Source organism: Aulonocara stuartgranti, assembly GCF_965226115.1.
Source record: "Aulonocara stuartgranti genome assembly, chromosome: 1".
Taxonomy (NCBI): Eukaryota; Metazoa; Chordata; class Actinopteri; order Cichliformes; family Cichlidae; genus Aulonocara; species Aulonocara stuartgranti.
The window spans coordinates 36,105,402-36,121,750 of NC_138939.1; the positions used below are offsets into that span (position 1 = coordinate 36,105,402).

A 16,349-nucleotide genomic window follows, 5' to 3' on the forward strand; every position below is an offset into this window, starting at 1 on the left:
AAACGGAGCAGATCGATGTAGTGCTGTCGCCACCTCGTGGCTGGAGAGAAGAATGCAACCCAAATGAACAAGCTGGACAAGAGGCTGACATTTCACCGGCCTGTATCTGCATTCAAAGAGACAAGAGCACATCAGTCCAGTTTAAGCCGCCCTTCATCATCAGCCACGAGTTAGTTTCAGGTTTGATTGTAAGCTGCTTTCACTGCTGTCATTACTTTGATGAGTTTGGTGGTGGTGGTGGGTGGGGGTTAGTTGTTCTTAAGCCCCGAATGAGGACTAAAGAGGATCTTTTTTTTAATGTCAGGTCAGCAACCCTCAGTGACTGTCTTCAAATATTGCTTTCTTTTTTAAATTTAAAATTAAAATAAATACAAGCCTTCTTTATATAGCTTTTATTTTGGTCCTGTTTGGGCATCTCCTCTCTGAAGCTTGTTTTCTGTTTTATCGTATTACATTTGATCAGAAATTTATAAACCGCTTATATATAAATAACTGTGATTTTGCGTGTTTCTTTTATGAAAAGCTGCAGATTTTATTGCTGCCTTTCAACACAGCAGCTGAGAGCTGAAAGGCAAAAGGAACGACATTTGTGCTCCTCGTAGGGTTTTAATTAAGTCTCCTTTCCTGTCATAATGCATCTCTAAATTGCTTACATGTATTGATTGCCAGCAGGGTGTTTGAACCCATTTTGTGTAGCAGATAAAAGGCCAAATTAAAAACAGCATCCTTGTTGTCAGGTCCATTTGCCTGATTCAGTTTTCCTGTGCAGGATCGAGTAATCCATCCGGCACAAAGCAGTTCTCTCCAAAGAGATTCAGCTGGAATTCTGTGTTATATTACATCAATGTTTAAAGATGACCTTATATACTCTATATATATACTCTTGGACTCTGCTAGTAGCTTTCCATTATTCATTTCATACTGGGCTTGGGTACAGACCTGTAGTTCTTCGCTCTCTGACGTGGGTTGCTTTACGTCTTTTTGGCCTCTCGTTTAGTCAGATTTGTTCTTGCTGCTTGTTCATCGCGAATACAAGTTTTGAACAGCAGCTGGGTGGAGCTTTGCTGCTCACATACAGAGCTACATACCTCAGATGGACATATTAAAGATATCCCCTTTCAGTGACATCATAAAGATCCAAAGAATGGTCTGAGTGTTCAGAGCAGACAGAAGCCTGAGCCTTTGGCTCTCAATGACGCTGACCTCGTTATTTGACCTTTCGGAATGAATGTTTAACGAGTAACAGTGCATAGATGTGCATGACAGAAAATAAGAAAAGCATACTAAGTACTTATGTAGATATATTGCAAGGCTGGGATGAAATATCATGAAATGTAGAAATTTGTTCGGTTATGCAGTTAGTGAAAAATCCATAATGCTTGCATATTACTAGATACCCCCAGAGTTGCTTTACCTCAAACATTTGACTGCACTAGCTGTGTTCAGGGTTCAAGACCATAACATTTCTATGATCTTAACATCTTCTGTAATGGAGTGTTGGCTTGCTTAAGTCAACACTCAGGCTGTCTCGCCACAGTCCCCTTTAGTGGTTGTTTTCTTGTTCTGTGAGGCTGTCACTCCTAAATATTGAAAGGCTAAAAAAACAGCAATTGCCATTGTTTGCTATCACACCAAATGGAACTGCAGTACAAATGACAATCCTTGGCTCAAGATCGAATCCTTAAACCTCACGTAACAGCAAACACTGTTAGAATTTAATGGCAGTACTTTTGCCAAGGTGAGCTTCTTTTGCTTGTCCTTAGTATGAGGCCTGATTTGGTTAGTCACACAGCACAGGCCGCGTCACACTTAATATGGTATTGTCTGAGATAGTCCCTGAGCTGAGGTGGCAGCGGCAGGCTGTCTATGCCTCGGTAGGTGGTGCAGCTGCAGATCACTGCCCTGCACAAGTGCTGGAGGGAGAAAGGGAAGTTCCTTGGCAGAGGTCTGGAAAGGAGTGGCTCAAAGAAGAGGCAGGTGGCTGGGTCGCTGTAGTGCCTGAGCAGTCCCGTCACACTTGGATCACGGTACATACACGGGTCACGCACATCAAAGCTGAAACGCTTGCCGTTTTGTTCAATACGTGCATGTAGGGAACGGCTGTAGCGCCGAAAGCTCACTGAGAAGAGAAATTCGTCCTGGGCAGAGTCCCGGAGCAGAAACGTGCCCTCGGGCTGGCCCTCCAGCAGCTCCTCTGCCTCAAAGCGATTCAGCACGCCCCAGTAGCATGGGTTGTTGTTGATCTGTAGGAGATCTGGAACCAGGATGTAGTCCGTGTGTCCACACCTACCTTCTTCATGCCCATGAGCACAAGAAGGGTCCCAGTCCTCCAGACTGGTGCATCCAGGCCCAGGGGAGCAGCATATGTCCTCCCACGAGATGGGGGTTTGTGGTGGAGAGGTAGTGGATGAGACACTAGGTTTGAGGGGAGCCTCCATGTCCTTGAGGGCACTTGGGTGGGTAGCATGATTTTTAATAAGGTGCCAACATCGAGCCAGTTCAGACTTGGGTGAGAATGGGCACTTATCCTGCATGAGCTCTGACACATGGATCCTGCGTTTGGACCAGAAGAGCACCGAAAAGGGTCGCGAGGAGCCTGATGAATGATGGTGGTGATGGTGGTGGTGATGGTGAGAGCGCAGAGGGAAGCACTGGCCAACAGCATCCTGAAACTTCTGCCGCAGAGAGCGCCGTGACAAAGCCTTCCGACACATCACATCGATATCTCCAGACGTCAGCGTGTCCCCTAGAGCGCTGCAGCTACATTTCCTCTCTCTGCGCCTCCTCGAACAGGATGATGACCCCACACCCAACTCCTCCGTCCCGTCCATCTCCATGCCTCCAGGGCTCGACCCATTGCGAGAGCTCCGGGAGCGTTTCTTCCCCTTCCAAATGTAACTGTCTGCGCTCCAGCTGCGGAAGCCACTTTTGGGCCGAGTGTCTGAGCCCCGGGGCTTCTTCTCTGACATGCCTGCTTCCACCTCTCAATCTGTGACGAATGCAAAAACAGAATACTCTGTGACAACTGTACTATGTCTTAGGTTTGAAATATGCCAGAATATGAGTATGAGCATTTAAAAGGTGTCTTTGTTTATCTAAAAAAAGTTTCTTATGATATAGGGGTGAATAAGTTAATGGGCTATGAGATGTAAATGTAAAGCTCTATTATCTAACTGGCACCATTAGAAGTGCTTTGTGACTAACACAGAACCCTTCGAGAACTTTCTGTAATCTAGGCTGCTGTGGACTCCCACTGCTTGTTCCTATACTGATCATCATCTCCAGTGGCAATAAATCTAATTAAGGCTTCAGAAACATCCTGCAGACAAGAGCGGACTTGTTCACACAAAGCTGAAGACTTTTCAAGCTTCATTTAGAAATAATTCAAGAGCAAAGTCACTTTGAGACGTGTTAGTTTAATACCTAACATTTCTATTTGCATCAGTTTGCAAACATCATCACTGACAATCCGACTATGATCTAATTAAAGGCAACAGATTGTATACAGCAGGAGATTTAACATCAGACTGGTAATCGCTCTTTGTTGCTATTACCTCTTTGAAGATTAATGCATGAGATTATCTTACCTTCCTAACAGTGTCAGAAATAGAGCTCCACATCCATGTTATGACCACTTGTCCACTGCACACTGGTGTCCATGCACGAGACCAGCCTGCAGCCTTTCTTTACCTCTAACAACCGACAGACTGCTCTGCTTCCTATATAATTATGATGCCAAGTCCCTGAGGGGGCAGCAGTTTCCTCTCCGCCCTGGACGGGTCTGAATGAATGAGAAGAGGTAGAGTGGGGTCGAGCCAGCAGAATGGTTGGGGGTAGCGCGGCAAGGAGAGGGCGGTCTCAGATTCAGACTGAAACATCCTCCTTTCTGTCTTACATCCCTTCTTACATGTCCATTGATAAATTCCATCTCCCAAAAAGATCAAAGATAACCACAGCAGTGAGAATTTTTTTGGTCCATACACAAAAGATATATATTATCCGTGCTTATAATTTTTTCTTTATGTTGCTTTGAGTTGCTTTAACCTGACCAGGACCACAGCTTAACCTAAAAGATCAAAGTGCATTTCATGAAAAGCTTTAAGTCTGTCTGTGGAGGAGGTTATGCCTCAGATTTACAGGCAGTCTGTATGCCTGATTAATGATTCAGCTCTGTGGAGGAAACAAGGAAGCATTTTAAAAAGCTTTACTTATTGATTGACTAACCTTTGAGTTTCCCAGTTAAAACTTCCAGAAAGTGCTGCTGATAGGACTCATCTGTCAGCATGATGTCATGTGTACAGTGTGCGAGTAGGAACATGCCTCTGGCTCTGCATGACATTTTGGAAGATCTATAATTCATGAAACAAATAGACTACATCTATCAAACAAATAATATTACTCCCAGTGGTTTAATGTGTGTGTGCGTGTGTGTGTGTGTGTGAGTTTCTGTGTGCCCTTTCTGCTCAAAGAGATAAAGGATAGTCATCAATAAATCCCTGACATCTCAGATAATGTAGTGACACTCGACTTCCTCTTAACTGAATATTTAATGCTTTTCACATTACCACACAGCTGAACAGGGTAATAACACCATGTGTTGTGGTCAACAACCAGATCAATTTATTTCACTCAAAACTTTGAAATGAAACATCTGAACTTTACAAAGATGACAAAACCTTAGTAAGGTACTTACTCTCTTTAAAAAGTGTCATGAGCTAGGTTGGGAATCCATGGCCGGAGTAAAAGCCAGCAGCAAACTCCAGGTTGAAAAAGGAAGCTAATGTGGACAAGCAAAAAACTGCAGTTCACTAGAGACTGGCACCAAAAGAGGGTCAGTAGACTCCCATATAAATATGCTGAACATAACAGCACTTAAAATCATATTTAACTCATTTTTATCATGCCTAAAGTTCAATTCAACTCAATTTTATTTACATAGCAACACATTTATAACAACAGTCACCTCAGGGTACTTGATGTTGTAAGATATATATTGTAAGATGCTACAACAACAGAGGGAAAACCTCAACAATCTGGCAAACCTATAATGAGCAAGCACTTGGCAAGAGTGGAAAGGAAAAACTTCCTTTTAACAGGTAGAAACCTCCAGCAGAACCAGGCTCAGGGAGATGCAACCATATGCTGCAACCACAGACAAAAGACAAACTGTGGAAGAGAGCCAAGGCAGATATTAATAATAATTAATTATTAAATGTGTTGTATAAACACACAGTGAGTGAAAAACGTGAGTGAAAAAGAAAGCCTTAGTGCTTTGTGGGAAACCCCCAGCAGCCTAGCATATTGCAGTGTAACTAAGGGAGGTCACCTGATTCAGCCCATATATAAGCTTTGTCAAAAAGTAAACTTTTAACTAGTACTGACCTCTACTAATTCAAGTTACCTAACTGGACCCTTCTACTGTAGTTTGCTGTGTTGTGCCTTTTGAAGCATTTTTAATGGAATGATGGGTATATACTTGTACCCATACAGTTGCACATACAGCTTGCATAGTCCCTTCTGAAAACAAACATGGCAGGAGATAAAATGCTAGTGGTAAAGTCTTGATGCATGCTCAATCATCCCAGGTAAGGAAAAAATTTGATTGTATGATGCTAGTGGTAAGGTATCAAAATGTGTCCAGTACAGAAACCACTGAATGGTGTCACAACCTTAATCATTTTTCTGTGGATAAACACTTCCTATACCTCATGCTATTGCTAGCATGACAAGCTAGCAACTCCTAGCTAGCATGCTTAATGTGATTAGTAACACTAATGACCTATTATTTAATGATAAAATGGCTGTGATGACAAATGTCTATAATGCACATAAAATGTCAAAAAGTATTGGTCAAAAAACATAACAAAAAAACCCTAAAAAGATGTTATTGCAAACAAGGAAAGATAGTAGTAGCTGTTATTTCTGATGGGAACTAAATGTCAAACCTAATTTCATGATAATCAAGCCAGTTCCATTCATCCATTATCCATCTTATCCTTTTCAGGGTTGGGGGGGGGGGGGGGGGCTGGAGCCTATCCCAGCTCTCTTAGGGCCAGTCTGTCGCAGGGCATATTCAAACCTAATACATTTTGGGGATTCCTAAAAACCACTGAAAGTTTTTTCTCAGTTTTGTGACGCCTACTTTACAATTTTACGCAGGGCCATATCAAGTTTCACCCCTCAGTTGATAAATAATTGGTAATTTCACAAAAATAAATTGGGGGGATACTCTCACTTGTACTTTGACCATATTTACTGCTTTTTGACCCTTTTGTGCTGTTCTGATATCTCCCTTCATTCTGTAATTTTATAAAGTGTGTCATTGGGGTGTGGTGCAGAGTTTTGTGAAGGAAGTGCCTCGAGCAGTGGATGAAATCGAGTCTGCCCATTAACTTGCTGCAGCCAAGACTCGACCAGGGGCTCATATCAGTCCACATTATAGAGGCATCGATCCCTGGAGTCGGAGCATTTATGAATAATTGATGCAGCTTTGAATGAATGGAGAAGTTACTGTCCTTGTATATGTTTTATGTGAAGGCTATAACAGACATTTGTTTGCTGCCATTTGTTCAGTAATGGGGGAGGAACTGTTAGGTATGTTATAGCCTGAGTTACCTTGTTTCAACCTAGTCTTGGAAGCATATACAATATGTGGTTGCATGTTCTGTGAAGTGAAATAATAGACTTTTGATTAGTTTATATTTTTAAAATCAGGTTTAAGTCCAACAGCTAATCAAGACACAGATGGATGGATGGAAATTGAAACTATAGCTCTAGATATCCAAAAAGTTGCTTTGCCCTAGACTTTTCTGCAGTCAATCTTTTTTCAGACCCCATGGGAATGGCCTACTTTATCGTAGATTTAAAATGAAATTGATATAACTGCTAATTTAGCCCATCACTTTATAGTTAAAGCCATGACCACAAAATTACAGTTCAAGAAATTTAAAGAAGGTCAGTCGCTTTCTTTCCAAGCTCCTGCAAATAGACTAAACACATTTTTAGAAAATGTAGTAATTAAATTAAAACTGCAAGATTTCAATTCACTGTGGCATAGTGTGTTACTCATGGTATTCTTGGTGACCGTGGTCCCAACTAACTCAGATCATTAATGAGCTCCTCCCATGTAGTTTTATGCTGGTCCACCGCCTTTCTCTATGATCATCCTCAAGCCATGAGGCAAGATCTTGCATGGACTTCCAGTCCGAGGGTGAATTATGTTTCATTTCCATTTCCAAATAATTTCACCAACAATTGTCATCTTCTTGCCCAGGTTCTTGCTGACAGCCTTGTAACCCATTGCAACCTTGTGCAGCTCTACAATCTTGTCCCTGATGTCCTTTGACAGCTGTTCGGGCTTGACCATAGTGGTGAAGAGGCTGGAATGGAAGAAACTGACTCTGTGGACATGTGTACTTAATAACATGAGTTGAAACCTGGAGTATCTATAATTGTTTGATTGACTCATGGTCAACCAAAAGATCCCCAGGTCCTGTGGCTGCAAACTAAGCCCAAATCATCACTGCTCCATCAGTGCTTGATGTTAGTGTGGGGTGTTTGTTTTGATATGATGTGCTTAGCTGTCCTAAGGACATTGTTCCAAAAGTCTTGCAGGTTTTATTTAATTGCTTTTTTCGTTGGCACTTTGCAAACTCTGTTTAGATTTTGTCTTTACAACACTTCCATACAACCCCTACTCGTTCAGTGTTTTTCCTACTTTTATTGTTATAAACTTTAATATTTCACTATCATGTTAAAGTTTATAAGAAGAATATGAATTTTCGTGAGGGTTGTAGAACCTGAGATGTCGCTCTTGGGATTTTGCATTTTTTTCTGAGCATTGTATGGTCTGGTCTGACCTTATGTTGAATTTGATGAAATGCCCACTTCTAGAAAGATTGTTGTATTGTGTCAATATACACCTTTATTCCTCTGGACCAGCAAAGTGCCCAAACGTCTGCTTTGATAGAGATGGTAACACCTGATGGCAAGGCTGCTACTAACCCTACTCTTTTTAACACATCGAAGTAATTTAAAAGACAAACTTCCTCTCCATGCTGACAAATCTTAGACTCTTATGTTCTTGAATATATTTAGTTATTAAAACTTTAAATGTTATTTCTTCCACTCTGACACTGCTGTATTTCCTTTTTTAGTAGTTCTTCCACATATAAAAGTGCAGATTTAGGTGTATTATATACACAGTGCTTTGTAGCTATTAAGATGCAGACAGGCTTGGATATTCATCTCCTAGACATGTGAGCCACAGTATCGACTTTCCTCCAGGGAGGTTTATTTATGCCTACCGCCGCTCTGTTTCCCGCAAGTAAGGTGCACACAGAGAGGTTTCTCTTCTATGTCATATTAGAAAGCGCGTAACTTAAGCTAGGCCGGTCATTGGACTTAGTGACTCAGTGTATATACATACACAGATACTGATATAGTGCATACCCTATACTCTTCATGTGCAGTATGCAAATCGCTAATTAAATACCACAGATGAGCTAGAAAAAGAACTCTGACCACTATATCCACAGTGAAAAAGTATCTTATAATCAGTAAACATGAAAAAAAAAACCCCATCAAAGATACCTTTCTACAGGCAGACATCATTGGAGCTATGAGAATATAGTGGTGCTAGAGTGTAGCAAGATTTCTTTGGTGTCCCTTAATGGGAGAATGGTCAGAGCGTCCTGTATGTTGAGAACCTTTTCACATCATCAATAGGTGTCTCGCTTTTTCACTTTAACCTGTATGGTTTGCTTTAGCGGGGTAGCAAAGGGCAGTCTGCCTTCATCTACAGAAGGTTTCCATCTGTGAGCTCTCTTCAACCACAGCCATCTTGAGCTGGTCTCAGCTGCCAAGGCTGTTTCCATGATGGCTTTCTTTAGGTGCTTCAGTTCCAAAGGAAGTGGTGCATAGATGTTGCAGGGAAACCTCTTCCAAAAATCATTAACATGCTGCTTATCTTAAAATATGCAAGTATAAAAGGGTGGCTCTGATTCAGAAAGTGGAGAGAAACATTTTGGTGGGTCATTCTCTATAACCTCCAGTTGAATGAGACAGCAGGATGTAAGTTAACACTGTTTTACACTCCACTGGCCCATTATGTAATGACGTCCTGACAAGACATTGTAGCAGTGATCAATATTAAGAGGATGAAGAGGATGGGAATCCAACTAGATAACCTAATTACTTGTTATTACTGCCACATGCATCTAAATCCTGAGCATACAAGAAAGCACAGGGCAAATGGAATAAGATTCATTGATCAGCAGCCTCGACAGCATAGCTGATACTGTTTTCACTCTGTGACTATCAGAATCAGAATACTTTATTCATCCCGAGGGATGCCAGGCAGCATATTATCAGCAGCCTCTTCTGTAAAACTAACACAGAAGTTTTACAGAAGAGGCTGTCTGTCTGTGTGTCATCATGACAAAATGTGATCGCTGAGAAATCCACTGTAAAGGGCATACCTAGTGTAGTTTGAAGACGGACATGGCTAAACTCAGGAGCACTAAGTAGAAACAGTCAGATGCAGGGAGAGTGAGCACCGACAGCACTAGTGTAAGAGTGGCTCAGTTTCACAGGCAGCCCATCTTCGTTTGTAGTTCACAGAATTCACCCTCGCTGTGAATTCATAGCATTTTATGGAAATCTTCAAAACATTCATTGCATGGTGAACTTACTACTTGTCTTGACTGTTACAGGCATTGCTGCATTCTCCCTTGGTGTCATCATTGTGTGATGGAGTTTATCAGTTGATAAATGTCATCAGTAACAGGCTTTAAAGTGAAACGCCAAAACTTTGAAAGTCCTTCTTTTGATAATTTTTTATTCTTCACAAAACCACACAGCAAAGACTCCAAACTGGCCCACACGAGGACTTTAGAAAATGTGGAGGGCAGCATAAATGTTATAATTTTTTGACTGTATTTTCATAGATTTTATAGCTTTTTCTCCTGATAAAGACCTCCACATGTCCATTGTCATATAATGTGAAGTAGAGAGAGATTGAAGTCTCCCCCTCCAACCATCACACCTGAGGGGACAAAAGAACTTGACACCCAACCCTTTAAAAAAAATGATCAGAGTGCTAGAACAGAGCTTTTCCCTATCTGCTAGTAAGTAGGTCATCTTTATTCTTAATCTAAGTCAAAAATGCAAGTCTGAGTAGTAAAAACATATATTCTAATGTCTAGATTTCGCGTGCGACATGATCCATCCTCGACCTTTTATTGATGTCTGAGTTTGACAAGATAAGAACTGTGTTGCCAACCCATCCTTATACTTTTGAACAAGAAAAATAATGTTACATGTTGTAAGGGTTAAAGGCAATATTATGAATCGTGTAAATTTTCTGATAGTTAACTGTGTTCAGTACTGATCAGAACATAATCAGTAAACATATAGATGTTTGAGTTCGGCTGAAATGATGAATGAAAATAAAAGTAAGAAATTAAAAGTAAACCTCAAAATGTGGTTTTAGTGTCAGGGTTACAATTAAGTTATGGTTAGGTTTAGGGTAAGGGTCAGGGTTAGGCATTATGTCAATGAGATGTCCCCACAAGGTAAAGTAAAAAGTAAAAATATTCTTGCTTATTGTTAGAAGTAATTACTGAATTTTGTGAAACACTTCTGGTTTTTTTCTGTGTCAGTCCATTATGCAGTTGCAGGAAGAAAAACTTCCTTCCTACGATCGATACAGTGTCACACAGTGTCCAGCCGCTAAACAAAAACAATCAATGTATCACCTTATTGATCTAAGGAAGGAAGTTCTTCCTTTGAGGGGGGGGGGGGGGGGGGGGAGTCACAGATCAGAAGACAAGTTCAGCTTAGGAAAATCTTGTTGACGCTTATAATGTGTGTTGATTAATTATTGTATGCACTTTAGTTCAAAATGTCATCCTTGTCCATTTTCTCCAAATATTGTCATTGTGTAGACTTTCTTCATCTTATTTTGTTTATCTTTGTCCAACAGGAGCCATCTGTATTGTGGGGAGTTCTCTTTAAAATTGGCTCATAATGACCAGAGTTCTCAAAGGAAATGTGAAATATAAGTCCAATAAAAAACTTACCAACGAACAAAGCTGTTAGCTGATAAACTTAGAACTTATTATAACAGCCACCACACTGACCTACTGGTCTACAGGAAGTGGACTCATTCAACCGGTAGCAGTACTTTACAGTCTTTACAATCTTTCATAATTATACAAACAGGCCACCATTAGAAGGTGAAGCAACAGTGTTACTTTGTGGTTATGGCTGTGTGTCATTGAGTATTTGTTAACTGTGAATTGTTAACTGTGGATTTAGTTATCTGAAGCAAGGGTATAATCATACCCATAGATCTGCCATCCTGATTGATTGTCCTGAAATTTAACTGACTTGATGATCAAGTGTTCCCTTCATTTTTTGAGCAATGTATTTACAAAGAATGCACTCCAGAAACAAAAAAAGACAGAAAGAATATAAATAAAAACATAAATAATAAAATCTTAAATACCCAATATGTTATTTATGTTATATGTAATATTTGAGATGAGAGAAGAAATGTTATTTTATAAGTGTGGAGTGGGGGCAACAGAGAACACCTAGACTTAGATTTGAATTAGGATATTATGTCCTCCTATTTTGAATGTATTTACTTTTCCCTCTGTTCAAACAGCATGGAAGTGTAACTCCATCAGTCCTACCCTCCAGCATCGTTGTTAGAAAGTGACGAACTGACCACCAGGGAAATCTTTGACAGCCTTTCTGTCTCTGCAGCTTATCAGACGGCTCACATCCTGCCTGTCTCCTGACCTCTAATGCATGGAGGAGAGATCAGGGGAGGGGATCATTTGAAATAGCTTGTATGTCTTTTCCTAGTTGTGTAAACATTTGCAAACCTCACTAAAAATCAATAACAGAGAGGAGAAATTCCAGTAACTGAGTCTGTGCACACAGCTTATCTTACAGTGGAAGTTTGATCCACGGTGATACAAACATGAAGAGCTATGAAACACAGTGTGAGTGAACATAGTCGTCCCTCAATGAGGGTTTAAATTTAGCTGTTGAACAGTTCTGTGTGAAAAGAATCTTCTCAGCTTAACCCTCGTATAGCTCACCTAATCAATAATATTCCTGTTACGAGTGAATTGAATGTGCCTGGAGTCACTTGAACTGACAAATCTACAGAATTTGCAGCAGCACTTTATTATTTGATGTCTACAAAGCTTTCTGCTTTGCATTTTCCTCTCCAAGCTCAGACACCTACCTCTACCTTATGGAAGTTTTGTCAGCCAAAATCAGTAAACTTAGTAAACAAAGACCTGATGAGACCAATTTCTTAAACTTTTGCTGGGGAGAATAATCCCTGCAGGGGCTGGGATGGGTTTGCTATTCATGTTGACAGTACCAATTATTTATTGGTATACTGGCTTCAGAAAATTAAGAAGAAGAAAACACATAATTGGGGGTGCAAGATGACTTACAGACAGACAACAGACAACTACTAGACCTTGGAGCAGTGATAGCAATGATTCAAGCTTTCAGTGCAGCAAGCAATGGAGCATCATTGGCACAAGATGCAAAGCTGTGTTTGTGGCTAGAGAAAGACAACAATCTTCTTGGCCAGGAAGAAGTGTCTAAGAGAATGTAACGATGGGCCTTGAGGGGCCACTACTTCTTTAGACGTAGGGCAATTCAGTCAGGGGAAGAGTGGCAAGAAAACTATCACCTACAGGGAAACACAACCACAATCAGCCCAGAGTCCATCCAGCCACAGCCAGCATTAGAGAAGAAGAAAGCCCCAAATCTGGAGGCCCAAGTCTTGCCAGAAAAAAAGAGGGCAGCCATCATTACAGGTACCAGGTACCTGCGGCCTGCTGGAGCGGGGGGCTAGGAGGAGGAGTTGGCCGTCCGACTGGGGTCTGGAGTGTGGGGCCTCCCTGCTGCTGCGGAGTCGGGGCGGTCTGCTTCTCCCCATCGCAGGGAAAAGGGTAACACCACCTGGGTCTGGGTGCAGTTCCCCCCTCCAGGGGCAAGGGTACCTAGACCCGGTTCGTAGAGTACGCTTGGGGAGTGTGATCGTGTGTACAGCGTCTCTTTATGTCTGTCTCCACGTTGGTTGAGTGTGGAGTAAGTGCATATGAGAGCATGAGGGTGGGAATGGATGTTTGTATCTGTGTGTGCCTGTATGTCTGTGTCTATATGTCAGGTCGGGTATCAGACGCCACCTCTCTGGGGACATCTCAGGCCCTCCAAGGTATGGAGGCCTATCTCCCCCCACCACTTCCCCTGCCAGTGGCGGACTCCCTCAGACATCGGTGCGTTGGTGGTTCTTTGTGTCTGGGGATGGGCGTCCAGGTACACACCGACTCACTCCTTGGCGGCTGCTTATCGGGGCCTGGAGCCTGGGGCTCGCTCGGGCCACTTCAGAGGTGGGGTGCCCCCGGCCTCTCGGCCTGGGGCTCGGTCACTCAGGCACAGCTGGCTGCCGGCGGAGCTCACGGGCACGTCACTGCAACCCCCCCTGGCTTCTGCTCCGCGGCTGCTGAGTGAGCCCTCATCTGGGACTCTCCTCAGCTCTTTCTGGGACAGTGGCGCGGCTGCCCCTCTGTTGGTCTTCCTTGGTCTCTTGTGTTCTGGGGGCCTCTGGATGTCTGGAGTTTTGATCTCCTCCATACCTGCTTCATGCCCTGGAGGACGGGGCTGTGGCCCCCCCACACCCTCTAGCAGATCATTACATGAAGGAACCTTTTAAAAAAACAAGCGCGCCCATGCTCACAGGTGTACACACGGGTGATCACACACACAAACTACACCCTTTTTGGCTCCTACCTCAAAGCACACTGTGTTCTGTTGATCTTATGTGCTGCACAATAATGTTTAATATTTAGTATTTACTGTCATATTCCCATATATCATTGTGATGTTGTTTATTCTATTACTCTCGTTTTCTTCTGCTTGTTTTCTTTTTTCTTTCTCAACAGGTGATCTAGGTGATCGATATATGCATTTTTTTTCCTCTGCTTATTCTGTTGGTTTTTGGTTTTTGCCCTTCTCCCCCGTCCCTCTTCTCAGCTGTTTTTTTTTTCCCTCTTTCTTTCTCCCCTTCTTTCCCCCAGTCAAGTCTGTCCCGTATTCAGCAAGTGAAAATAAAATAAACAATAAAAGTTGAATCAAATGGACCATTACAAGGCTGGGATGGTCAATTTGGTAAAGTAAATCCGTTGGGCATCTTTCTTCACCTTTAGACAATAATTCTGATGGCAAAAGAGCCAAACGGGACAGGCAAAAAAAACCAAACAAAAACAAACAAACAAACTGCTTTACAAGTCGGAGGCTGCATTGATGCACTATCAATGAAATTTGGTTATGTTGCCTATTTGCAGAAAGTTTCATTTTACAAGGTAAAAAGGCAACACAAGTAGAAGAGGATAAACACAAGCTAAAAGGATTTTTCACAACAAGGAAGTCCACAAGTTCCCTTTTATAGCTCGGTTATGGTGCAAAACAGTAATAAAAGATTCATTCCCTACTTATATAACGAATAATTTATAACTTTTTGAAAAGGGGTGGTTTAATAGAGACTTGTCCTCCTGAAATATCAAAGTTTCAAAGCAAAAATTCAGCACATTTCAGAGATTTTGCAGTACATGACTGGAGTTTTCTCCATTATCAATTATTCATTATATTAAAATTTGTATTTCATCCCTCTCACTTTCTTTGCATTAAAATAATAATAATAATAATACATTTTATTTATAGGCGCCTTTCAGACCCTCAAGGTCACCTTACAGTAACACGTAAACATACCATAAAAAACATAAGAAAAATGTATATATAGCAAACATGGTAGATAAAATTTAGACATAAACAGTCATAAAAGTATAAAAGCAAATATAAAAACTGAGCAAGGTAAAAATGGCCTAAGACAGATCAGGTGTATGCAATTCTAAACAGATGGGTTTTGAGTAGTGATTTAAAAGTGGTGAGACAGTGTGTAGTCCAGAGAGCAAGTGGAAGTGCATCCACAGTCTCGGGGCAGAACAACTAAAGGCTCTGAGTCTAATGGTAGTCAGGCGAGCAGGTGGAACTGACAGAAGGGAAGCTGAAGAAGAGCGGAGTGTAGGAAGGGGCGAGTATGTATGGAGAAGATCAGATAGATATGGAGGAGCGAGGTTATGAAGCGCTTTGAAAGTGAGAAGCAGGATCTTGCAATTGACACGGAGGTGAACTGGGAGCCAATGGAGCTGTTTAAGAACTGGTGTTATATGTTCAGTGGATCTAGTTCTGGAAATAATACAAGCAGCTGTATTTTGAACCAACTGCAGTTTATGGAGGGATTTATGAGGTAAACCATAGAGAAGATAATTACAGTAATCCAGACGAGATGTGACAAGAGCATTGACAAGTATGGCGGTACTGTGTGGTATGAGTGAGGGACGAAGTGAGGCACTTACTGCAGCTGTATTGCAGGCTGGCGAGGATCTATATTTTGCTCTAATTCAACCTGCATGCTCTCTGCTCTCATATGGTCTTGAGGATGGATTCAAGGTGGATTCAAGCCCTGACATGGCAAAGCAAACCCACTGCAGCCATGGGCACATTTATGATCACAGGCCACAAGCTGTTAATCACCACTAAAACCATTAGCTACTGTATCGCAGGCACCTGATAGTCCTGTTCCATCTGTTATTGACAGGCCGGGGACGTTTAAGTTTTGAAGGTGTAGAAGATCTGATGATTACTGTCCCTGGGTGGCATGTTTCAAACTTTTACAAAATAATAACCTGCTGCTTCATCTCTATGTCATTGTTTATGCTTGACATGAATTACATTTCTTTAAAAATGTTTATTATCTGTTGGAGCTGTGCTTGGCTGCAATAGACAGCAGGTGGCAGCAATGATTCATTACCAAGGCAGTAAAAACTTGGCTTAGTTACAAACAATATCTCCCCATCTTAAATGATTAATACTCTGTACTTTTCGTGGCATGGGCCATATTATGGAGTTGACTAATATGACCTTTTTAGACCTTAATTGTTTTACACCTTTATGAATACTCATTGCATTAATGTGCATGATGGATGTTCTACTATTCACTTATCCTTTTATTTTGCCAGTCTAAATTTGATAATAACTATTCTCCATTTCTAGCTTGCAGTTTTAATTTGCAAGCCTATATGACCTTATAATGATAGAACCAAGTCTAATTTTTCAAACAAGTGTACTTAAAACGAGTCTCTCCTCTTGTGCACAATAGGAACAGGCAAGGTTAAGCCACTCCATTATACACATCACACCAAGTATTGATTGCTTTTTTTTGCAAAATTACCAAGAAATTAAGTAATAGCTCA

At 41.5% G+C, this 16,349-nt stretch overlaps 1 protein-coding gene across 1 annotated transcript; it reads right to left on the bottom strand.

Annotated features, from left to right (window-relative positions):
- Nucleotides 1-1,784: 1,784 nt before the first annotated feature.
- socs4 (suppressor of cytokine signaling 4) lies at nucleotides 1,785-2,969 on the bottom strand (the record flags this gene model as incomplete). The annotated part of the gene is made up of 1 exon (XM_082537176.1): nucleotides 1,785-2,969. One exon carries the CDS (start codon nucleotides 2,967-2,969, stop codon nucleotides 1,785-1,787), a length of 1,185 nt encoding a protein of 394 aa, XP_082393302.1.
- Nucleotides 2,970-16,349: the final 13,380 nt, after the last annotated feature.